Raw genomic sequence first — 26,660 nt, 5'->3', positions numbered from 1 at the left:
TTAAGAGTGAAAGGGGAAGCAGAGTTTTAAATTTTTTTCCCCCCTGATAGTTATTTTTTCGTGAAAGGAAATGAAAAGTTTTTTGAAGCCTAAAAATTGAAGGGTTTTCATGGAAGGAAATGAAAGGCTTTTTGAAGCCTGAAAGTTTTAGGATTTTGTTTTTTTCTTAGATAAATTTGAAGCAACCCAAGGTCCTATCTTGGGCTATTTGAAATTAATTCAAAATATTAGGTCGAATTTAATTTACGTTTATTATTGTAGGCAGCCCAAGGTCCTGTCTTGGGCTATTTGTAAATTAATTTAAAATACTAGGTTGGATATAAAGTTTTAGATTTTTTTCCAAAAAAAAAAAGTAAAATAAATTACTAAAAAAGTAAAAATGTATTAGTATGTTTTGTTGTATTTTATGTAATGACAAGAGAGTTTAATGGAAAAGAATCCATTATATATTAATGAAAAATATCAATATTTTCATTTCATAAAAGTACTTTTTTATTGTCATATCTAATCATATTTGTGTCCTCATTTTTTAAAAACTATAATGTTACCGTGTCTGTATTGTGTCGTACTTGTAATGCGTATCCGTGCCCATAGCTGGTTATATGCTCCTAATGGGAGAAAACTAGGACCCCGTAAATGCAATTTGGTGAAAAGTTTGGGAGATAGATGCTCCCAAAGAGTTGAACAATTTTTACGGCTATTTGCCTAGAGTAGACTCTTGACTAATGAGGAAAGTAGTCGACGTGGTATGATGGATTATGCTTCATGTCAAGTTTGTGGTCATTGCGTGGAAACTATAGTTCATGCCATTCAAGAGTGTGATATGGGTAGAGCTGTGTGGGTAAGGATTATACCCAGGGGCGTAGCCAGGGGGGTTGGCATGGCCCCGGCTCTCTCTAAAATAGAAAATTTTATTTTAGGCCCTTAAAATTTTTTAAAAATTTTAAATTAGTAAAGATAAAATTGTACTTTGGCCCTCCTTAAAATTATAAAAATTTAATTTAATCCTTTACAAATTATAAAAATATAAACTATAAAAAATTAAAATTTTATCCGGACTTTCCTAAAAAAATTTTCTGACTTTGCCCCTGATTATACCCCAACGGGCAATTGACAGCTTCTTCTCCTTGCTTTTAAAATACTAGTTTGTGGGAAATAGTAAAGATGATAACCAGTCAGATGACTTTATGGCGAAGCTAGGATTCAGATTGCAACAAAAGTTCCAGCTAGAGCCATCGCCTCACTTGGTATTGAAGGCTTTCTTATTAGGGATTATCTAGCAATAGAGGAGTGGCTAATACTCTAGTGTTTTGATTATATCTCTTATTATTCCAAAAAATAATAATAAAGTAAATAAAAAAAGACATAATTATACCATTTTATAATTTTTTTTTCTTTTATCTTTTAATCAAATAAGATTTCCCTTCTTCTTTTCATTCTATTTATTTTATTTTTATTTTTTTGCATTTAAAACATGCTCTGGTTTCTGGGTGCTTGAAAGTTAAAACAGGTATTCCACAATTGATAAGCTTGAAGAACTTAGCGGCCATGGAACGTGAACCGTGATCATCTGCTCTTCATAATTGAACTCGGTCAGTGTCTCATCAATTTTGCAGGCCATCGGCTTCTTTGAAGCGTACACCCTCATTTCTCCACTTCCTTTTACTCCAATCCTTACCAGATTTTCACCATCACCCAACACCGTCGACTGAATTGCACCACCGGTATTAAGCATGTTCACAAGCCCGATGGGAGCAAAGTGGATGTTCTTTCTTGGTAATAGTGTCACAGGGGAAACTGTAAGTAGCTCGTAATTGAACGGCTCAAGTGAAACCTCTACTTTATCTGATGGTTTCATCAGCATTAGCTCCCTTTTCTGGTACATGTATACAGCAAAGATGCTCACACCATCCACCGAAACAGGGTTCTTGCCATTGCTCCATTCCACGTCTTTAGGGCTTGCAAAACAGCCTACCCTGGCTGAAAACTGAGAGGCACTCTCATTCCTTCGAGATTCACGGGACCATCCACCCCCTTGACAGTTGAACAGTCCTAAAACTCCTGTAAACTGATGTCAATGCAAATGATTAATTGACCAAAATAAAAATTTACTTATAATTTAGTGATTACAGTAAAATCTTACTTTGTTGAGGTTCCAAATCTTGAGCATTGTTTTCCCATCATGCAAAGGGTCTTCAAATAGGCAATCTCTTGTTGGGAGAGCATAGTGTTGGCATCTTAAGATGGATCCATCAGGCAATGCAAGGCTCTTTAGCAACTTGAAATTGTGTTGTCCGACTGAGTCACTTATATAAATGGGTCCACCAGATATAGCTCGAGATGCGGCATGGAATTCAGCACATTGATGAGTTGATTGGAACATGTCCCAATCGGGTTGTATGAAATTGCCCATCCACAAGCTGTTGTAGGCACAGTGCACCATGTGGCAACCTTGAAGCCAATAGGTCCCATGTGGATCGCCTGAGGGGTCAGTGCACCAGAAATCATCACCTATGACAGCACAGAATGATATTATATTAAATCTAGACTTAATCCCATACTTTTTTTTTTTTCTTATTTTAGTTTTCAAGTACATACCAACACGACCAAGTGAAATGGCCTCTGTTCCAAGGAAAAAGAAGTCATTACAGTGCTCCATGCTAGCGATAATGCCATTTCCTTTGAAATGTTTCCTGATAGAAGCAGTTAAAGCCTTGTAATAAGCTTTGGCCAGATCTACACGTCCGCCGAACTCCTCCGCCAGCATCTCAAGCAACTGAAATACAGCAAATTAGCTAAATAACATACGCAAAAGCTTGGTGAAAACTGGGGATTTGTTGTACTGTGCATTAGAAGCATTTAAAATGTTACAAAATAAAAAATACACTTGCTAAATTTAGTAAAACCAACAAAATCCGATTGGACAGTCCAATTAAATTAAAAACTGATCCATATATAATTTAAAATAAGATAAAAAATTAATTGACTTGTGAATTAATATAAAATTAATTGATTAAATTAAAATCAATTCAACTAGATTTTATAATTTTTAATAGATTTTTAATAATTAATTTAATTTAAACAGAATAAATCAACCAAATTCAATTCTAAATATATTTAAATATCCTACAAAAGGAGCTTGCCAAATTGCCACCGCTAGCTTTAGCTATGTGACGACGAGTTTTTATTGTAAAGCCTGATCCTTGAAATGACGATCCAAAATTTTATGCACGTCATGCCAAATACATTGTATTGGTACCCATCTCACCGCTGACAATTATACCATTTTATACCTCATTCACTCGCTCATCTAAACAGGGGACACGTGCCAAGGAACCTGAAAATGGTGCTGTCGTGTACTAAACCCTGCAATCACAATTAACCAATCTTTTTGCACCACAGCCTCTTCATTCCTACCATGCAAATGCTATCTGAATTACATAAATATTACATGCTGGTACATTTATTTATTAATGAGATAAATTAATTATTAATGTAATAGAAGTTTATATATTGTATAAATAATAATTATATTTATTTAATATAAAAATAAATTGATATCTTTATTTTTTAAAATGTGTATGATTAAATTAAAATTAAAGTTTTAAGCATACATTTGAACCATAATTAAAATTTTATGTATATAATTATATCAATTTAAAATTCATATATAACTATATATTAAATTAAAATATATGTATAATTTTAATATTTATCAATGATGTTTTACTTTCATACTCAACTCACTAATCAATCATTAGTGACGTTGGAGTCCTTAATCTATATATTTCTTTTAGATTTTATAAAAATAGTTAAGATAATTTGTTCCTTATATTTTTATAATGTTATTAATACATTTATATAATTAATATTACTAAAACTTAATTTATATACTTTAATTTTGACTAACTTTATCTGTTACTTCTATAACATCATTTAATTTAAATAATTAATATTGCTAATTATTTCAATTAAAATATCATGTTAATTTTTAAAAAATACTATTCCATAAAAATTATTTTTATAAAAATTCAAGTAAATATTTTAAGAAAAATCATAATTAATATTTTCAATATTATTTTTATTATTATATCACTATTAAATAAATATTTAAAAAATAAAATCTCACGCTTGAGAATTTAATAAAAAAATCAACAATGGTAACAACAACTTTTAAATGAAGAAAGAATAATAAAATTTTAAAAAAGTAATAAAATTAAATTTCTAATTTACAAAAAAGTAGAAATTTATTCAAATTTATAATAATCCTGGAATAAAAGAAGAAAATCTTAAAAGAGAGGTTGGAGAACTTACATGGATTACGTCAACCTTGACGCCATCAATCCCCACCGATTGAAGATGAGAATGAAGTCCTTCATACATCTCGTGGACTGCTTCCGGCGGGACCAAGCCTACCCCATTATTCACAATCTTGTCTACTGCTAAATCTTCCATTGTCATCTTCAACCCCTGCGACAATTTAGGAGTTACTACCTTCGCGGGTGGCATTCCTTGGACTTTCGGTCTTATCCCACCCCAATATCCACATAATGCATGCCACACATACACATATTCTATGGTCTTATATTCTTCTTTTAGGTCCCTAATAAAGGCACCCATCCCCTTCTTATTACCTAACTTAATACTTTCATACTCCCTAAACTTATAATTTTCTTCCATTTTTATGAGCCTACACGGCATTTGCTCACCAGCTGAAGTTCGATTCATGCCTTCTTTATCGCTGATGGGGTCATCGTCATGACAAATGGACTGCCACCCATCATCAATAAGGACCATCCCAGGAGGGCAACCACCTTCAGCTAGGCCCTTCACCCCTTCCCAAACACCTTTAGGGTGTACATTAAGGTAAAAAGCATCCCAAGTGCACCAACCAAATTTGTCTACGACACCTGGTGGAGTTTTCTCGTCGAGAAGCTTGAAGGTCCCCAGATGGTGCCTGGCCACCTTCATGGCCTCTTTGACGAGTTTATACGGATCATCACCAACATGCATATACAGGCAACTCCGGAAAGTAGACCTAGACACCTGCGTGGACCCACTTTCCATGCAGATGTCTACATTGTCATCAATTCCTGGCTGGAGAGAAGCCCTGAAAGGGCCTTCAAGAAGTGGAAGGAGCAGAACGTAAGGACGTACAGACTCATCTTTGTCCAACATCATCATCTGAGTCTCATGCTCCAAGTCTTTTCCACTGTTTCCAACCCAGTGGGTGGTCCACCAGACTTTGAACCTGAATATGCTCATGAACCCTATGCAGTTGAGCTTGCCTATGGACACTACGTGTTGGCTTTTTGGTTCCTCAGTGTCGAATCCAACAAAGCATCCTACTGTGCCCTTGGATTTGTCTAGAGAAGAAAACGGTGATGGGGTGGCTACAATGTTTTGAGGGACATTGGAGAGAATTGGTTGGCCATTAGCAAGGAAATTTGTTCCTTTCAAGGTTATTGACATGAATACATGATCATCAGCTAGCCCTATTCCATCCAGGGCATTCTTGGTTATGCTTGGAGGAGCCATGGAATGATTGTGGTGATGTATGTCAAGGTTTGGTAGAGAAGGAGAGGTTGGCAAGGGAGACAAGGAAAATAATCTAGAATTTGAGTGAGAGCAATGCAGGGATACGCGGTGGTATTTATAGAGGCGTTTTAAGCTTTGTGTATACTGGAATGATTCCACAAACTAAAATATTAAAAGTTTCTCCAAGACTCTCTATACATTTTAATTTAACCTTTTTGCTTTTCCTATTTAAAAATTTAACCTCAGATATTTTGAAATTAAAAAAAAAACATATAGTAATAATATGAATTTAATGAAAAATTTTAATCATAATAAAATATTTAAAATAATTAATAATATTATAAAAGTTGATATATTAAATTATGTCAAAATTTAAATATAAAATCAAATTTCAAATTTGATAGTATAATTTAAGGATCAAAACTGAAATTTGACAATTGTTATTAATCTAGAAAATCAAAAGATTCTAACAGCCACGTGTTGCGTGAGATGGTCTATGGCATTCCTTTTATATACAGTATCAGATTGTTGTTACTAGATTTCTTTCCACGTGTAAAAGAATGTATGCATTTAACTTTTATATTATCCATACTTTGTCTTTTTATATGATATCTATCCATATTTATTTTAAGTATTTTATGGCATTAGTGTCACGGTACTAACTTAAGGGTAATTTTATTTTATATAATAAATTAATAAAAATTAATATTTGAATTAATTTCTTAATTATATTTTATAATTTAAATAAGTCATATTATTTTATATTAATTATTGTAATTAAAAATAAATTATTTAATAAATTAATTAAATATTAAACATATAAAATTACATAAAACGTATATAATATTAGAAGTTAGTATAAAATAAAAGAATTAATTACTTATCATTGACATTGATCATTTTTGTTTTTATCTACTTTTTAAAATTTTTATTAAAAATTGGTTTGGCCTTGAATAAGGCATTTTTGACCCGGGCCTAGTCCTATTCGAATTCACTAAATGATAAAAAAATTTATTTTTTTAATATTATTTTTTTGTTGTTTTCTCCCTATTTTGCTACCATTTTACTATTATATTGTTACTATTTTATTGTTATCGTTTGGATATTGTATAAAACTTATTTTATTGTTAAATTTGTTATTATTTTAAAGGCATTTGTTAAATTTTTTATTATTTTAGAGACATTTGCTTGTTAAGTTACATATATCTTAGTATTATTTAAGTATACATTTTTTAAAATTTATTTTCAATTTGTTGGGAAATATTTATTTTGATGTTTTTAATATTTTGATGTATTATGTATATTTAAAAATAATATAAAAATTAATCTGAGCTAATCGAGTCAGCCTGCTTTTAACATTTTTATCCGGGTCCGGATTGGGCAAAATTTTTGGCTCATTTTTTGGGCTGAATCGGGCCCGAGCCTAATAAATAAGTCTAATTTTTTTATTGAACCCGGCCCGGCCCATGAACACCTCTATAATAATAACCATGCTAATAGCTAGCAAGAAAATATGCCAAGCAAAAAATAAAATATTGTAAATTATGAAAAGTAAAAAAAAAAAAAACTACCAAGTAAAAAATATAATATATAGTAGTTAATAATAAAATTATACATATTTATTTTATCTATATTTTCCTTTTAATCATAAAAACAAAATATTTTTGTGAATAGAAAAAATTGTTATATAGGAAGTCGGTAATAATTCAAAAATATGGTTAGAGGAGAGCCAAGGGAAGAATTTAGCCATGGATATCATGTTTTGGTAGAGAAGGAGACAAGGGCGAGCGGGTAAATACAAACAGTATGTTTGGTTGGGTTGAATGACTATTCCATTCTATTACAAATGTTTGGTTTGTTTGGATCGGGTGGAGTTGTTTAACACTCTATTATAACTGGACTAGGAATAACCATTCCTTAGTCCCCTTCTCAATCCCAATTCAATGCTCTAACGATTAGGGAAAAAGCAATTATTTCATTTATACCCTCATTTATTCACGAGTTTCTTCCCTAATTAGCAAAAACTGAGATATTGAACCGAAATAAAAAATTTGATTAAACCAATTTTGAATTAGTCTAACCGTAGTTCTTAGAATGATAGGTTCAACTAATTCACAGCAAATAAATCATTAAAAATATATAAAAATTGATTCAATTAATTTTTTAGCTCGGTTCAACCAGTTTGTATTGGCTCTCGGGTCAATTTGACTTTTACCTCTCATAGAACTGATACCCTAGTTGGTTCTTGATCCAACCGGTCCGATTCAATCTAGATAACATTGAATTTTAGAATTTTTTAAAATTTATTTTTATTTTTATTTTTACTTTAAAAGAGTTTATTATTATTATTATTTATTTGTTAAAAATTATAATTTTTATGTTTTTGTTTAAAATAAGAAAATAAATAAATTTTAATTAAAAAATACTTTTAAAGAGTATAGATCAAATTGACAAAATACTATAAATGTTGAAGGCTAAAAAGTTTAAAATTTAAAAGAAAGACAAAAATAAAACAATATACCCATGAACTGATACAGGCTAGTTGAAGTAGACTAAAAATCACTTGAATTGACAATTGAACTTATTTTTATATTTTTAATTTTTTATTTTTTAATAATATATTTATTCTAAACCGGTCGAACAACTCATTTTGGAAACCAATTAGTTAGGCTAGTTCAAAATTGATTCAATTGTCGGTTCAATCAATTTTATAGCTTGATTCAACCAGTTCATACCAATTCGTAGGTCAACCGATTTTTATTTCTCACTAGAAAAATACCACAACTAGCTCCCAATCTAACTAGCCGATTCAGTCTAGTTTAAATAATATTGAATTTTGAAATTTTAGTTTATATTTTTAAGATCATTTTTATTTTTTATTTTTAAAGAGTTTTTTTTTGTTTATTTTTTTAGTTTTAAAGAAAGGATATTTTAATTTAATTTTTAAATAATTACAATTTTTAATTTTTATATTTTTATTTAAAATATAAAAATATTTTTACAATTTATGTACTTTTAAAGGATAAAGACTAAATTGACCAAAAACTATAAATATTGAAGGCTAAAAAATTAATTTACCTTTGTCAGTTAACTTTAATGGCAATATTAAATGGAAGATAAAAATTTTAAATTAAAAAATATAAAACTCAATGTCTCAAAATTAAAATATAAAGATTAAATTTTAAATTTTGAAATAATGTATATAAACTTTTTATATTGATAATATTTATAATAAATATCTAACTTCAAAATCAAGTTGGATTGGGCTAAAAAAAATTTACTCAAACCAACCTTCAAGAATGAATAACACCTATAAACAGTTCTACTATAATGTTTGAGCCACACTTTTTTGTTTGCCTAATAAAGAGATTTGTTAAATAGTCTCTTTTATACTTAATTAAATTAAAAATGTTATGTAATACTTAGATTGTGAAAGAAAAACATCACTATTTTTTGTCTAAAACAAATCCAGGAGAATCAATTTTTCTTAAGAGATCTTTTTTATAAATATTTTATTTACTTTATAATTTTATGTTGTGTTTTCTTTTCCGAAATAAATATAAAACTTTAATTACTGAAGTCTTTTCGAGATCTTTCACCATTTTGAAAAATAATAATAATAAATTTTTTGGACTATAAATGTTTAGTACTTTTTTTTGTTCTTATATATAAATCAGAATTGATACAAGTCAAATACACTATAATACCATAGATATAAGAAAGAAAGAGTAAGGTTGCGGTATTATGGAACAACTTTGCAAACAAGGGATTAGATTTCAATCAATCTCAATTTGTTGAGGGGTGTCTTCTTCCTCCTGGAGTCCTTCAGAAATATCATCCTCACTGATGTTAGAGGCTTCCACAGTTCTAGCAACCCATTCCTTTAATGGCTCTTCATTCAAATCAAGCCTTAAAATCCCAGCAAACATCCCACCCATGAAGGCTACTGGCTCCTAAACAAGAAATCCATGGCATTAACACCGAGTTTGGATAATATAACCTACATTACATTTTAACATGAAACACAAAGTGAAAAAAGAAATCATCAACCAATGACCATTTCAGAAGTTCTTTTAGGACATGTTTAGACCATACAACCATGACAAGCTTCCACTTAAAACTTTATCGATCTACCATCCGGGCAAAAATCCACCCCATGCTGCTTTTTTGCCATCTCTATTTAAACCTTACACGCGAGGACTAAAGTCTAAACCAAAGACAGTCTGATCTCTCCAGTATGTGCGTGAGTGAGTGGGTGCTTCCTCAAGAGGACTAAATGCTAGGGCTAAGTAAAATCGAAAAATCAAAAACCAACCAGAATCGAAGTATATGAACAATTTATGGAATACAAGTTCAAAATCCATATTACCGAAACGAAAATTTATTTTTATTTAATTTATAATTATTTTAAATTTTTACGATGTAAAAATAAATATTTTATATTAAAATAGTGAAAATATATCTATATAAAAAGTATTTTTAGAAAATATTATATACAAGTTATTGGTTTTTTTTTTTTTTAATTATTAAATAAACTTTGAAACTTTATCAAATAAGGTCCAAAAGCCACAAAACAAAGTTTATTTAGTCAAAATAAATCCAATAACTCAACCAACTAAATTAGGTTGGCCGGGCAGATTGTAGTACACCATCGCTCTGTATTGGGACCATAGCCTCAACAACTCCATAGAAATGAAGTCTTCCAGAGTTTCCAAACATTCTCTCTTTTGATTTTTTGTCCCATTCTAACATAGGTATCTTACCCTAATTTGCGTCTTACAAATTACATCCTCCTTTTGGCAATGTACAAAGCACATTATAATTTCATTCATGTTTCATAATATGTAAAACCCTCATTGTGCACCATGGCCAATTTTATCCTCTCTTTCTTTGCAGTAAACGACACAAGTAGAGAAAAAAGTACCCTTGTGTATTATTCTCCTCAAAAGTGAGGTATATACACAACTTACAGAGGTTAAATCCCTAAATATCAACTTTATAATCCTTATGTGGATCAGCCCAGGATTATTTACATAATTCTACAGATTTTGTTACACTCTCCCTTGAATTGGAGCATAGACGTTAATCATGCTCAGCTATTTACAAATATAATCAATTCGAACTCCTTTCTATGTTTTTGTTATGTCCCCTAATTGATATCCAATCTTGAAATAACTCAGGAACTAGCATTTTACATTTGATAAAAATCACGTTTGATCAGAATGAACAAGCAAGTTATTTGAATCCAGAGCATGCTAGCAGATTACTCTAGAGGCCTTTCATCATCAAAGTCAAACACTTCCAAAGCCTAAATCAAAGTGCAGACAACAGACCTAAATTGCTATGAAATGTAACAAAGATTACATAAGAAGACCAATATAAGGAACAAGAAATATTCCCTAACTCAAGATATCATTTGTCCTACAAAGGTTGGAAAGGAAGGTTGTAAAAATGAAGTAAGAATCCTCCGAATTAAAAGAAGGTTGGCAATTACTGAAAGTGGTGGTAAAAGTACCATGGAGGAAGTTGTACTAGGAGTCAAATTGAATTTTGTCCTCTCTACTAATAAATTGGGCAAATTAGTCTATAGGTTAGATCAAAGAACAAATTTACTATTTGATTACTTCATGCTGATGTATAAAGATCAATTTTTATCCATAGATATGGATGGAGTTTTTAATAGAAAGACCAGTTTACTATTTGATCTAAGGAAAAATTGCCTATTTTCTAAGTAGAGAGACCAAAATGCAATTTGGCTCCTAGTAACCAAAGTAGTTCATCAATCATTTCCGCCATTTAAAATTGAAAAACACCTAGATATGTAACCTACATTTGATTATTGTTTTGCCCCTAATCTCTCACATAGTTTCCTTAAAACACTGGCAAGTTAGGATATCTCTCCATAGCCAATTTATTATCCAACTCGAATAAAACAGCAAATTGAGTTGGTTCTTTTAAGAGATTCAAAACCTCAAAATCCATTCCAATGAAAAGAAAAAAAAGAAGAAAGCACGCAGAGTAATTATCAGTTAATCCAGAATCAGGTCCAATTCCAAACATCGAGAATTACAAGAACACACCACATGGATGAACTGTAAACAAAAAGAAATTCTTAGGTAATTAAAAATGAAAAAGAATGTTTCAACGGACCTTAACAGCTTGATTAAGGATGGGCACTTGATTGGGATCGAAGAAAAAAGCTTTGATGACCCTCCGCTTGGAGAAATTTGAATTGAAATTCACGGAAAACGACGAAGGTTTCTTCCAAGTCCTCAGCCAAAACAAACAATAACAAATATACGATTAAGGTATGTCGAAAGTGGAAGGAAATGAGAATGGAAGCACAAGAAATGAAGAGGAGTTGGAGTACCAGAGCAGACCAGAAAGAGTTGGTCAGACAGACGACGCCCATGTTTCCTTTAGGACCAAATAGTTTTTTTTTCTTTCTCTTTATCTCTTAGGTTTGTGTGATTTTATGCTTTTATATAAATATAATTTCTTTTAATTTTTCTCATAAAAATATCATATCATTTTATATATCATATAGGTTTTTGTGGGTACAAATATATCATATATTCTTATATCAGTTGCTGGAAACATCTAATATGTTTGCAAATTAGGAAATTAGGAAGAATGAAAAATTAATGATGTAAAATCTTTTCTGGAAACAATGTTTTTCTTCAAATTAATTTTTCTTTAAAAAGTTTTTTTTGAGCAACAATTAGTAATATCTTATTTTAAATGGTTATATTTTGAGGATAGTCCCTATACTTATTGATTTGTGTGGATTTAGTCCTCTACTTTTATTTACTTAAAATTGGTCCTATTTTTGATTTGCTCATTAACTTTGTTAAAAAATTAGGTATAATCATAAATTTAGCTCCTCAACCTTTACAACGACTATTAATTTAACACATACTCTTAATTTTTGCTTTAATTATTAAAAATTTTAAAAATATATAGCAAAAGTTTAAGTTTTTCCCATATAAGACAAAAATTAAAGATATATATAAAAAAAACTTACTATTAATCGATACTACTAGAGATTTTAACTTGTAATTTTATTTGGCAACAATAAGTGTCGTGTATATTAAGTAAGTTACATAATAAATTTTAAACTTAACCTCAACTTTCAAATAAGATTAAACTTTTGACTTAATCAAATTACATCTTTTAACTTTAATTATTAACAACTTAGCTCAATTAAAACAATATTGTTAAATTATTTTAACAAAATAATTGAATCCACATTCCTACTATGCATGTTTTTAACATGTAAACAAATTAATATCTACTTGAAATTTTAAATTGTTATACCCTTTTGCTACTTGGACATGTGTTGGCAAGATAGAAGGCGTTGACTTCCCTTTTGACTCTACCTAAGATAATATCTTGGTTGGCCACCCACCCATACTGAGGGAGAGGTATCCTTCTGATACTAAGAGTGTCCATTTTCAAGTGTGAATACTCCTCAAGTGTGAACATGCTCTCAATGTAATAAAGAGTTTTTTTAGGAATAACTATCTCGTATTGATTGAGTACATAACAAAATGGGCCACACGATATATGTCCTTCACACCTATGAATATCATGTATGCATTTGGTAGGACTAAATATTTATCCTGCCACATCATATCAGTGGACAATAGGACCTCTCTTATAAATACTCTTCCAACAATGAAGAAAAGATCAACCTTTTGAAACCCCAAAGTTACTTTGAATAGATCTTTTTACTCTCGTTCTCAGTCAACCTGCCCTCTTGTTCTTGTCCAGCTCTTCGCCTCTTTAGGTGAATTGACCTACATAGAGCTACCATTGTCTCCTCTCTTGTTGGACTTTGCATCAACAATTGGTGCGATAAACATGGACCAAAAATGTCTCAGATTCAAAAAGATACAACTCTCAACTCTTCTAACACTGCCATGTTCGGTAATCTTAGCAACTCCTCTTAGGGAATGGCAAGGATCCTGCCAATATTGAGCTTCTTTCGAACCAAAAACTTCCTTCCAGCACTCAAATAACGAACCACCCAACTGTTACCCCTTTTAAAGCCTTCACATAACTCATGGCCTCCCTCAACATCCCCCTGTCCACTATTTTGTATCATCATGCCATTGCTACAAGCATGCCACCTGCTACCCCAAACACTCATATCTCGCCAGTAGTAGTACTATTTTAATTTTTCATAGTTGGGTGACAAAATTGAATAGTTGGGTGACCATTTTGTAACTTTTCATAATTGGGTGACCAAAAAAGAAAAAAAAACATAGTTGGAGACTACTAATGTAGTTTACCCTACTTTTTTTCATATTACCCAACTGTTTTAATTTTTAAAATACATAAATACCATATAATGCAACAAACCTTAGCATATTAAGCATTTTAATATGGATTAATATATCATTTGGTACTCAAGTTTGACTTTTAATGTGATACTTGTGTTATTTTTAGTCCAATATTGCACTTGTATTTAATAAAAGTTATATATTTTGGTACCCAAAGGTAATGGTGTTAAATTTCTAGTGTTTGATTTGAATTTTAAGGTTGATTTGATGAAAATTAACTGCTAATATTATTATATTTGAATTTTTCATGATTTTGTTAATAGAAATTTAATGTTAACTATGAATTTATTAAATTTTTGTTTAATTTGTCAAATAAGTCCGATAGGTGTGATTTAATTTAGGTTTTAGGGTTGATTTGATTAAAGTTAATTGTTAATAGTATTAGCTAATTATGAATTTCTATCAAATCAAATTTAAAACATGAATTAAACACTAAAAATTTATCGTTGTTATCTTCAGGCAAGCTTGATCAAAGCTTATTGAATTTGAGCAAAATGTTGATGAATCTTATATTTACAAACGTATTGTGGGTGGAAAGATAGTTTTTTTTTTCTTTATGTCGATGACATTCTACTCATTTGGAATGATGTAGAGATGTTCTCATTAGTTAAATTATGGTTAACCCAACTGTTTAGTATTAAGGATTTGGGTAAAGCCAACTGTATTTTAGGAATTTGAATACTTAAGGATCGAAAGAACAAAGCAATACATTTATCGCAAGTTTCATACATAGACAAGATAATAGAACAATTTGCTATTGTCAATTTTAAGAAGGGTTGTTGGAATGCCACTACGCCCTGTGGTACAATGGAAAAAAATTCTGATGATCAACAACATGGATCCAAGTATGATGAACGAATTGGGTTGAAACAAAGTTGAAGATATACTTTTTCGATCTGATCCCCTACGCAATGCTGATCCCAAGCCGCAACAAAACTGTCTCGGCCTCTACGTAGTCCACCTAGTCAAAAAAACGAACAACAAAAACTCTTTTGAACCTTTTAGAGAGAATAATTAAAAATTGGGTGCTAGACCTCTTTTTCTTTTTCTTTGACAACATACACATTATATAGGATATTATTCATTTTCTTCAATATCACATAATAAAAACAAATTTATTCTTTTTTCCTTTTAGAGAAAGATATGGAAAATATTAAATTATTATTTTCCAATAGAATATTAACTTCTATATTTTTATTTTTGATCGAAATTATTATAACTATTTATTTTAATAATTTCAATAAACTATATTCAATTAATATTTTAAATGAATCAAATTCATATATTAATTTTAATTATGTTCTCTATTTTTGTACAACAAGTTTGTATATATAATGTGTTTAATATTTAATCGTCAAATTAAATTAATTCAATAATTAATTTAATTCATGTGACAACTAAACACAATACCAACTGTGTTTCGATTCTGTTCGCTTCAACAATAGGGTGTGACCCTATAGGCTCTTATAATGCTAGTAGTAATACTAAAACATTTTTAATGTTATAAGCAATGAGTGGCATCTAGCAATGCATCATTACTACACAAGTTACAAGAAGTCGTGATTCAATAGAACCTTTCTATGATAAATTTTTCGTTTATTATATCTTTTTATCTTTTATATCTAGATTGGGCACAAATCATGAAATAGTCACACTTGTATAGTCCGATCTCATATTTCTTGTTATTCTGAGTAGACTACAATAAACAAATAAGTGTGGTATCACATATCAACTTATTTGAGTATGACCATTCATTTCTAGTCTATCTCCATCAAGTAGCTTAAGATATTGCTCTCATTATGTAAGAGAGACAAATCCCATCTTCGTCAATCACATCTCACTACATAGATAGTGACATACCCAACATTAGTCTTTATAGTACAACATGTTACAGTAGATGTTTGGTTCTAACAAAATATACGACTCACGATACTGGGACAATGATGATCTCAAGTTTGAGGATAATATACATAGTTATCATTTTGAGTAATGTTGTCATTATTAAATAATAATCCAAGAAACATACTCATAGTAGGTCAGTCCAGTATGTTGTTCTCTACTCATGTATTGATTTTGACATTCCTATGTCAATGACAACACTTTGTCATCAATCAACTACACATTAGTCTCAATGTATTATTATTGCCCAAGCCCACAATAATACTTGACTAAGGACCTTTTAAGAATAATCATATTATTATCAAGAATTTATTATTAATCATTTATTTACACACACAGAAAAATAAACTGAAATAACAATGGCAACGTTTTCTGTTAACAAACAAGGTAAAACAAGTATGTGATTACAATTATCTCATGATTGATCTTTGGACATACTCTAACATATGCACCTTCTATATCAGGCTTCCATCCCTCTTTGGAGGATTACTTTATGACAGTAAAAAAAAAAAAAAAGAGCATATGAGAAAGGTTCCTTATGTTTTGGCAATAGGAAGTCTCATGTATGTTATATTATGCACACATCTAGATATTTATTTTGAAGTAGGTTTCATAGGTTGATATCAGGCCAATCTTGGTTCAAGACATTGACAGACAGTTAAACATATACTCTAGTATTTATAGAGAATAAGAGATTATATGCTTATATATTTTGAAGGAGATTTAACTCCTATTAGATATACAGATTTTGACTACCAAACGTATAAGCATTCAAGGAAATTGACATCAAACTGTGTTTTTGTCATAGGCGGTGGAGTCATACTATGGAGAAGTGTCAAGTAGAGTTGTAATATTGATTCCATGGTGGAGGTCAAATATGAGGCTGCTTCTGAGGCTACAAAAGAAGCAGTTTGGCTTTGAAAGTTCTTAACAGATCTCAAAGTTATAACTAATATGGAAAAAGCTATCACACTATATTGCAATAACAATGTGACAATAGATAACATCAAGGAAACCAAAAATCATAAACAGACAAAACACATTGATCAAAAATATCACATTATATAAGAGACAATGACAGAAAAAATAGTGAATGTAGTCAAAGTCACATCTAGAAGAAACCTTGTGGATCCATTTACCAAGACTTTAGTGGTTAAGAATTTTGAGAAACATGTAAAGAGTATGAGTAAGTAAAATGTAGCTCACCTATTTCACTAGGGCAAGTGGAAAACTGTTGGGATATAGTGCTCTTAATGTAGTTATTTTGTCATGAATGCTTGTAATTTTTTGAACAATTTGGTTTATAAAATTCCACCATTTATATTATTATCTTTTGTATATTTCCTCAATGGTTTTTGCACGAAAAGCAAAATGTATAAGCAAATATTAGGTCACTGAATACTTAACGTTTAACTAATATTAAGTTACATAATGTGGTCGGATCATGATGCAAGAAGACAACTTATATTAGTGGATAATTTATATGGTCCATAATCTTAAAATTAAAAAATAAATTGATTCAAATGACTATTATGTCGTCCATCAAATCCAATTAAAGAGATACCTTGTATTGGGTATTGGAGCGGATGACTCTTAGAAAAATAGGCACAGGTGTGATTGTCTGGACTAACAATACATCAAATAAGACCCAATTTGAATATATACTAGATTTATTTAGGGATTTATTAACTTGTGACAATCATATTATGACTTACAGTAATTGATTATGTGTATGCAGCTCATATACTTTGATACATTGAAAGTCTAAGTTCAATTGGTAATAAAGCTAAAAGCTAGCATGTTAGGCATACAACTTATATATGGCATATATTTACTTACAATAGTGGAAGTCATAGCCCAATAAGGGGAAAAAATATCCTCTCATAGATATTGCATGGTTGATATAGAAAAGTAACGTGGCCACGGATCATTTTTCTAGGACGAATGATTTATTTACTGTGTATTAGTAATTGACTTTTTTATGAAGGAAGATGTAGTGGTTACTATGAGATAAAATAAAATCATATTGGGATAACAAATTTAACCTAAAAAGATTAAGGATATCCTATAAGGACAACACACATATGACAAGGTCATTGGACAAACATATATTAAGTTGCTTTCATAATAATATATAATAAGAGAAAGTTTAGTTATGGTAGTTTTATGACTCCATGACTAACTAACATTGTAATTAATAGACGAAGAGTCGAAACTTAATTATCCTTACTTTAGAATTCATATAGAGTCTTGGGGTTAGACTTAGGATTAGAATTATGCTATAGGTTTAGAATTAGTTTTAGAGCTAGGCTTAAGATTATGTTAAACTTAGGACTAATCTTAGAACTAGGTTTAGGATTAGACATAAAACTAGAAAAACTAGAATTAGACTTAAGTTTAAAACTTAGGATTAGACTTAAGTTAAGAGCTTAGGTTGGATTTAGTCAAACTTTGGACTTAAAACTCATTAAATTGGTATCTTGCATTAACATGCTATATCTTTAGATACCTTTTCCATGACATAATTTGTGCTTTTATTTGAAATTTGTTGTGTGGTAATATGTCATGATCACCTCCCTCATGTCACACTCATTGGTATCCGTTGTATTATTACATTGCTATATTATTGAATGAAAGCCTTTGTCATGCCGTGTGCTAATATCTCTTTTGTTATTCCTATTAAAATCTATGGCTACTAACTTACCCATGTGCCCAACATATTTTCTCATTTTAAATTTCTAATAGGGAAAAGTCCAAAATACCCGTTTAATAAACCTCACATTCAATTTATCACTAAAATTCTTTTTATGCAAAAATTATGCTTTAGTCCCTATACTTTTCGCTTTCATTCAATTTAGTCTATTCTTTGATTCTCAATTCTTCATGCCAATATATTTTTCCATGCCTCTTCACTCAAGATGATTATTGAACTACTCTTTCTTCGTAATGGTCAATTTACACTTTAATCCTTATATTTTCTCCAAATCTCAATTTAACTCCCTTTCCAAAATTTTGAACTCTCATAGATCTTTACAATTTCCTTTCCCAAATATCTAATTAATTCCTTTAAAAGAAATTATTTAATGAATTCATTCCAATTTCTAAGGAATTCTATTATGCATGTCCTCGGGACATTGCCATTAATGAACCAAAAATTTTAAATTGTTACATAAATAGTTTAGAGAAATATGTTTGATTGCTACCACATAAAATTTTCAAAAGTTACAACTTGAGAAATAAGTTTAAAGATAAGAAATTGAAAGGAATCACTATAAAGAGATTCTTAGGAAAAAAAAAAACTTTTTCTTGAGTTTCAAGTGGATAGGATGAAAAAATTATCCTTAAGCGGGGATGAGATTGGATATTAAGTTGGTTTAAAGAGGCGGAACCAGGGCCATGTTTAGATTATATGATATTTAGATTACTAGGTAATGGTGATGGAAGTCTCTCTTCATAGCTAGAATATGATAATAATTTAGAACATTGTGGTTCCAGGGGAAAGGTAGTATCAATGGAAGATTCACTCATGAAAAGTTACGATTACAATAAAATTACTACAAAGCTTTTAATTATTTAGTTGAGTTGTATTAAGGAGATTTTGATACTCAATTGCAGGCAATTCCATATTAGATTTTTATAATGCAATGATATCTTCAATTCATTATTTTTCTTTGGAAAATGATTCTAATCAATCCATTTCTCTTGTGTCATCTAGCATTGAATCAAGTGGTTCTAATGATCGGAGAAAGAAACTAGGAAAGATAAAGAAACAAGTTCATATTAGAGGTGGAGAAAGTGAAAGAGAACATAGGGTGCATTTAAATTAACTGGTTCTAATGAATTGACTTAAGGGATTTCAAATGTCGGACATACTAATGGAGAAAGGGAGCATAGTATTTAGCAATTAGGTATGTAGCCATAAAGGAGCAGATGTTGGTGATCCATGTAGAGGTAGCTATCAAGAAATATTGGTAAGTGAAAATGGCCACTAAGGATGAAGGAGAGCTTAGTTCATCAACATTAGATCGAGACAATTCATAGGGTTTTTAAATTAAGATGGCCTAAATTCCTTATAAACTGATGCAACTAGGTTATGATCAAACCCTTAGAGAATGAAAATAAATGTAACATCTATGAAATTAACGGAGTACATAATGATAGGTTTGACTTTTAAAAACAAAGAAAGTGAGGACTCTTGGAAAGATCAAAGATGAACTTTGGTCAAGAGTGGCTATTAAAAATTTGAGGGAAAAAGAAAAGAGAGTGTGAAGGAAAAAGGTGCAATCGTTGTTTAACAGAAGTAAAAAGAAAAAAATTTACGCCAATAAGTCTTTTACTGATTTCAATATTAAAACTGTAGAAGAACTTTATGCAAAAACGAAGAGGAGGCATCATGGTCAACAAGCTCTTTGGATTATCGTCAAATGTTGATGATAAGAATTGATTTATCTTGAAATCAAGGATATATGAAGTGTTTTTTTTTTTTTTTTTAGGTTTGTGCATACTTCTTTTTAAAAAAAAACTAATGTTTTGGGGTTGGATTGTAAAACCATGAGATTTCTTTTATTGAACATTAAGACGGTAAAGAGCGAAATTAAATTAAATATTTCATGAATATGGTTCTTTCTTCTATTCATCTTTACTTAACATGGAATGAAAAAAAGATACACAAGTTTAGGTTAAAATGATTTTTTTATGGCTGGCTTTTATTAAAAGAACAGTGGGTGTGAAAAATTGTTGAAATTGTATGGCTTTTATGCTTGTATTTTATGGGATTGGTTAGAAAAAATTGGGATGAGATATTAGAACTTTTATGATGGGAAGTCGGTGAATTTATTAGTAAAGGGAAGATTGTTATTTCCTATTGCACTAATTTTTAGATTTAAGTGTAGAAGCAGTGATAAAATATTTTAAGTCTTAAAACTATTGATGTATGAATTCGATGATATATGTTTTTTGATGAAACAAAAATTATAAAGGAGAGATGAAACATATCCATGATATGGTGGTAGAGTCTTTTTATCATCAGTGTCAAGAAACATAACATACATACACGCCACGGAAACAGATATATGGATTTGTTTTCATTTTCATTTTTATACGCTTTTCAGTACCAGAAAGTGTCTTAAGCTTGTCAAAGCGCATAAGGCTAGGAAACTTCCTTCCTTTGGCCTTTTAGTTTTATATATATGGATTTGTTTTCATTCTCATTTTTATATTTTTAGCTTACTTATCGTAAGCGAGTGGTCTCAGCTTTGTCTTCACATATCTCAAATTCTACCCTTTTATCCGACACTTTACTGGATCTTCAAGAAAATTGCTGCCCTTTTTTCTTTTCTTTTTTTACATTGTCGTATCTCTCAACATTCAGCTCTTTCTTTCCTTTTTCTAACTTTTTAAGGTTCAAACATTTCAGTCACTGCTACTCCGTGCTTATCTGGTTGTTAGCGGATTACTGAACTTTCATCGAAATTATTCATCCGGATCATGTGTTGGGTGCGAATTTGTTTTGTTAGTGAGCTTTTCAGGAAAGGGTAGTCTTAGTTTTGTTATATAAGGGCGATTGCTGTTATTGGAGATCTGGGTTTTCTTTTATTGATTTGAAGATGGGGATATCAGATGAGAAAGTGGTTGCTGTGATCATGGTGGGTGGACCCACCAAAGGTATGGCCTTGATCTTACGGTGAAATTTGTCATCTTCAATGTTATGCCTTGCTTGTTTATAATTCCGTTTCGGATTATTTGGATCGGATATGGAGTTTTGTATGCAGTGAATATGTGATCTTGTCTTTCTTTTCGTTTATGTTCAGACTTTGATGTCAAATTGAATCTCTTTCTTTCTCAATTATTTGCTGGGGATTTTCGACTGAGAATTGTAATGCAATTTTTAAAATTCCCTTTGAATTTGCGGATTGCAGGCACTCGGTTTCGTCCATTGTCATTGAACATTCCAAAGCCTTTGTTTCCTTTGGCTGGACAACCTATGGTTCATCACCCCATTTCTGCTTGTAAAAGGGTACAATGTTGGATCTATACTAACAGAATATGAAAAACACTTTTTTGGTTTATAGTTTCTGGTATGTATTAAGATTACTATCTCTGCTGTAGATTCCAAATCTAGCACAGATCTATCTAGTCGGTTTCTATGAAGAGCGTGAATTCGCTATGTATGTCTCATCAATCTCTACTGAGCTAAGAGTTCCAGTCAGGTAAATCCTTGCTTTAAATTTATACATTCTCATGAGGGGATTGATGTGTCTTTATGATTGCTTCATCTTAGAGTTAATCCTTTTTGTTCTTTCTGTTATTAGATACTTAAGGGAAGACAAACCACATGGTTCAGCTGGTGGGCTTTACAACTTCAGAGATCTGATCATGGAAGATAATCCGGTTTATATCCTAACCTATTTCCTTCATAGAAGCATATCTTTCATAGAGAAAAATACACAGGCTGTAATCTGCCTTGTTTGTCCATATTTACTTTGACAAAGTTATATGTGTTGTGTGCTTTTGTTTTTGCAGTCTCATATCTTCTTGCTGAATTGTGATGTTTGCTGCAGTTTTCCACTCCCAGAAATGCTTGGTAATCTTCTTCACAATGTTTGAACCCTGTAATGTATCAATCTTAATTTTCTGAATATAGTTTCTTGCTGCTATCATGCTATGTAGTGTGTTCTGCATTGCAAAAACTCTAGTGTCAATCTTTAAGGACTAATGGCTAGTTTAGCATTGCTTTTGAAAAGGTTGCTGTTACTGTCAAAAAGTGCTTTTGAGAAATAAAATATTCATCTTAGGCATGATGTTGTAAAGTAAAAAAAATTGCATTTAAATGATGTTCAAATTCATTAATATTATGATATTTCAGTAAAAATATTAAAAAAGAATTTGTTATAACTCATTATTAATATTTTGATATATGAAATTGAAATATAATTTTAAATATTTTTAAGTGATTAATATTGACTATTTATAAAATTTATTTTGAATATATAAACTATATTTTAAATATTAAAGTATAACCATTACAAATACAAATATATAATGTTATATATTTGAAATAAATTTCAAATGGGAAATAATTGTATACCCAATATAAATATTACACAAAATACATTGGATTATAACTAAGGCTTAAAATTGTCATTTAACTCCAAAAGTGCTTTTTTTCCAAACTTAAAAGCTATAAATTTTAGCTTTTGTGTTTGGGTTCAAAAGCACTTTTGGCCTCAAAAGCTATTTATTTAGCATTGCTTATGGCTCCGAAAGTGCTTTTGAAAAGCAATGGCATACAAAGCCTAACTGCAATTAGCAGTAAATTACTGCAAAGTTTATTTATGTTTATTTTGTCTTTCTTGAAGATTAATTCTTCCTTTTACCTGTTTTTTGCCTTCGTAGAGGCTCACAAAAGATATGGTGGTATGGGAACTATCCTAGTAATCAAGGTTGGTTGTCGTGGTGTGATATTTTAGCACTTATATTTTCTGTTGTCATTTGGCCTTATTCTCCTCTCTTTGCAGGTTTCAGCTGAGTCAGCCAGTGAGTTTGGGGAGTTGGTAGCAGATCCTGTCACCAATGAACTGTTACATTATACAGAGAAACCTGAAACTTTCGTATGTGCAGTATCAGAGATTCAACTACAATTTGGAATATTCTCTATTTATTGTTACTTCGATTGGATTTAATGGATGCTCTGCTGCAATTACTTGCCATCATGCAGGTAAGTGACCGAATCAACTGTGGTGTCTATGTGTTTACACCGGATATTTTTACTGCTATCCAAGGTGTTTCCTCTCAACGGAAAGACAGAGGTCAGTAATAAATAATCTTTGAATTGTGCTTCTAATTTCAAAGTTGCTATGGCTATGTACTCATTGGAAACATAAACTGAATTCACTGGCATCTTTCTTTTCTTTCTCTTTTCTTTTTCTGTGGATTATTTCGAAGGTAGTGTTTTTTATCCCTTTTGAAGCTATGCCATTTTTCCACATCCTTATCAGTAGAAATTTTTTCTTTGCTTAGATCCCCGTTATATCTGAATATCATTAATCTTAATTGTACTAAATTCTCAACTCATGTTTTGCCATCTCTAGCCAATCTGAGACGTCTTTCCAGCTTTGAAGCCCTCCAGTCTGCTACAAGGTATGTCTGTTCTTTTCTTGATTTTACAGCATTACAGCATACTAGGTGCATACTTCATTCGCTTCTCTTACTGTCATTATGAATCACACAAATCACTTAGTTTATTTCACTTCTCTATCTCCATTCAAATCAACCTATGCTTTTGAAGTTATGAGATGTGGCATGCCATCTTTTTTACATTTTCCATGTATTCTACCTCAACAATCTTGCTGTTGACACAAAATTCTAATAATAGATTAATGATGTTTAATTTTTTTTTCAAAGCCATTGAAACATTCATTTGATAATTTGACATTTTTCTAGGGGGGCAGGGGGCTATACAACAATAGTTTACACTCACTTCTTTAGTTAGATGGTGCTGGAATCTAAATGAAACTAAACCGCACACTTATATTCCTCAGGCTGTTTCAACCCATATTTTGATTTTTAGTATTGGTTATGCCTTTCTTTGGCGTTCTTTTATATAGAGAAATATTTGTCTTTATGTTGGAACCTCAACATGTATCCTAATAAGAGCTCCTATTACCAGGAATCCTCCATCAGATTTTGTAAGGTTGGATCAAGACATCCTTACCCCTTTTGCGGGGAAGAAGAAGTTGTATACATATGAGACCATGGATTTCTGGGAACAAATCAAAACACCAGGGTAAGCCAAACTGTGGTATGGTGCAATTTGTTTCAGTAGCTTCCGCCTCATTTTTCTTCCCCTTCTTCATTTTACCCCCTAGTTTTTGTATTATTTTTTTAATGAAAACATAGAAACCAACATTAAAATAAAAAAATAAAAAAAAAATCAAACAAAATCCAAGTGAATGCGTAATAAAATGAACAAGCCAAGCTTAACTTCCCCTTCGACTAACCCTGATTTTTCCATGTTTACATCTGCAGAAAGTCCTTAAAGTGTTCTGGCCTGTATCTTGCACAATTTCGGTTCACCTCTCCCAATCTTTTGGCTAGTGGGGATGGTACAAAAACTGCCACCATTATTGGCGAGGTTAATATTCATCCATCAGCAAAAGTACATCCAAGTGCCAAGGTAACATCCTTTTCATTGCGTTTTAATCATGATGTATGATGGAGAGTTGAGTGCTGCTGTTCTATGTAATTTGCCTATTAAAGTGTTAATTTGTTTAATGGACTGTTTTAAGTGGGTGATAAAGTATAACTTATATGCTATTTGCCACATTCACTAAATGCTTTTCAAAAATAATATTAGCACCCACAGAGATTAGAAAACTATTTCCCTCCCATGTTTGTGCTACTCCTTACGTTATATGAGCATTCTTTTTCTTTTCTGTTGCCTGCATCATCTATGGGATTGATTGCTAGTGCTACATGGTTAAACAGGTCGGTCCCAATGTCTCAATATCTGCTAATGCGCGTATAGGAGCAGGTGTAAGGCTCATTAGTTGTATCATTCTTGATGGCGTTGAAATCATGGTATGTAACCGAATTCAATGTTTTCAAATTGCTATAAAAACATTGACTGAGGTTCCCTTGAATCTGACGCATGATTGATTTGCTTTGTCCAGATTAATGACTCTTTTATTCTGTTTTCAGGAAAATGCTGTTGTTTTTCATGCAATTGTAGGGTGGAAGTCTTCTATCGGGAAATGGTCCCGTGTTCAGGCAAGTTTAACTTATGGTTATTTTTACATGATATTGATGACTAAAAGCTATGTTATATAGACCTTTTTTACAAGTGTTCAACATTTGTGTCTAATACATATTCGGATGTGGGTTTGAGGTATGATCGGAAAAACTTAGAAAATTGAGCATATCCTTTTTGGATTCAAAGCTGCATTCAACACTCACTCCCGAGTCTAGGTAAACTAGGCCGAATGTTCTTCAGACTGATTATGAATACCAGCCTCCATAAATTTCCTCTCAAGATTGTCTCCTGCCGAATGACTCTTTCTTGCTCTACCACCTGCCATTTTTGCTCTAAATTCAAATCGACTCGACTCATTGCAGGCTGAAGGAGACTATAGAGCAAAACTCGGAATCACAATTCTTGGTACTTTGCAAACATTACCTTTTGTTTTATTTTTCCATTTCGTTTACGTAAGACAACCTGTTAATCATATTCGCATATCTGTTACAGGAGAAGCAGTGACTGTTGAAGATGAAGTCGTGGTCACCAATAGCATTGTTCTTCCGCACAAGACGTTAAACGTCAGTGTTCAAGACGAAATACTATTATGATATTTGTATCCGCTCCCGTTTGCCGCCTCTAGGCTCCCTCCTATTTCGCAGCCCCTTTATCTACCCTAGTTGTGATGTAATGGTTGTTACTGTGCATTTTGTGAACTAGGGAAATCAGTAGTATTTCTTAATTTTTACTCGTATGTATATTGAGATGCTCAAATTAGAATAAAATTTCAACTGACCGATGTTTGTTTTATTTGGTATTCTTTAATCTGACTCATATTTGGGATTCATAGTTGTTTCTCTTACGTGCTGAGCATGGGTAACTTCTGCAACGAACCTTGGATGGAAGTTTATATAGTCAAAATAATAGTAAATATTTTTATTTAAATTTAATTATTAAATTATATAAATAAGATTCGATTCACTTATTAAAATATTAATAGTATAAAAATTATATACCTACTTTAGTTAATCAGACTTTTTGGCGGACATTAAGGATACAAGGAAAATGAACTTGCAGGTCTCCTCTACGTATATGCTACCTCTATGAGAATACCATTCATTTTAAAATGAAATCTTAAAAAATAA

The 26,660-nt window shown here is 31.1% G+C and overlaps 3 protein-coding genes across 4 annotated transcripts; 1 reads left to right on the top strand and 2 right to left on the bottom strand.

The window, feature by feature from the left end:
* Positions 1 to 1,424: 1,424 nt before the first annotated feature.
* Positions 1,425 to 5,620, bottom strand: LOC108484601 (galactinol--sucrose galactosyltransferase-like). Its single transcript, XM_017788451.2, has 4 exons — positions 4,315 to 5,620; positions 2,599 to 2,776; positions 2,144 to 2,511; positions 1,425 to 2,068 (listed from the first exon to the last, which is right to left on the bottom strand). Exons 1-4 carry the CDS (start codon positions 5,536 to 5,538, stop codon positions 1,502 to 1,504), a joined length of 2,337 nt encoding a protein of 778 aa, XP_017643940.1. The 5' UTR covers positions 5,539 to 5,620; the 3' UTR covers positions 1,425 to 1,501.
* Positions 5,621 to 9,217: 3,597 nt separating this feature from the next.
* On the bottom strand, positions 9,218 to 12,045 carry LOC108484365 (UPF0426 protein At1g28150, chloroplastic). 2 transcript variants are annotated; one of them, XM_017788130.2, is made up of 3 exons: positions 11,909 to 12,045; positions 11,689 to 11,799; positions 9,218 to 9,491 (listed from the first exon to the last, which is right to left on the bottom strand). In XM_017788130.2, the coding sequence occupies exons 1-3, from the start codon at positions 11,948 to 11,950 to the stop codon at positions 9,315 to 9,317; spliced, it is 330 nt and encodes a 109-aa protein (XP_017643619.1). In that variant the 5' UTR covers positions 11,951 to 12,045; the 3' UTR covers positions 9,218 to 9,314. The 2 variants fall into 2 exon arrangements, with proteins under 2 accessions (XP_017643619.1, XP_017643620.1); XM_017788131.2 differs by having other exon boundaries at positions 11,689 to 11,809; positions 11,919 to 12,044.
* Positions 12,046 to 20,349: 8,304 nt separating this feature from the next.
* LOC108486481 (uncharacterized) lies at positions 20,350 to 26,325 on the top strand. Its single transcript, XM_017790546.2, has 15 exons — positions 20,350 to 21,446; positions 21,701 to 21,798; positions 21,891 to 21,991; positions 22,094 to 22,172; positions 22,305 to 22,365; positions 23,178 to 23,224; positions 23,300 to 23,392; positions 23,500 to 23,590; positions 23,873 to 23,921; positions 24,451 to 24,567; positions 24,810 to 24,957; positions 25,269 to 25,361; positions 25,482 to 25,550; positions 25,896 to 25,938; positions 26,026 to 26,325. The coding sequence occupies exons 1-15, from the start codon at positions 21,389 to 21,391 to the stop codon at positions 26,124 to 26,126; spliced, it is 1,248 nt and encodes a 415-aa protein (XP_017646035.1). The 5' UTR covers positions 20,350 to 21,388; the 3' UTR covers positions 26,127 to 26,325.
* Positions 26,326 to 26,660: the final 335 nt, after the last annotated feature.

The sequence above is a fragment of the Gossypium arboreum genome, chromosome 7 (assembly GCF_025698485.1).
Source record: "Gossypium arboreum isolate Shixiya-1 chromosome 7, ASM2569848v2, whole genome shotgun sequence".
Taxonomy (NCBI): Eukaryota; Viridiplantae; Streptophyta; class Magnoliopsida; order Malvales; family Malvaceae; genus Gossypium; species Gossypium arboreum.
Note: the sequence above shows the minus strand (reverse complement) of the source record. Positions and strands in the feature narration are given on the sequence as shown.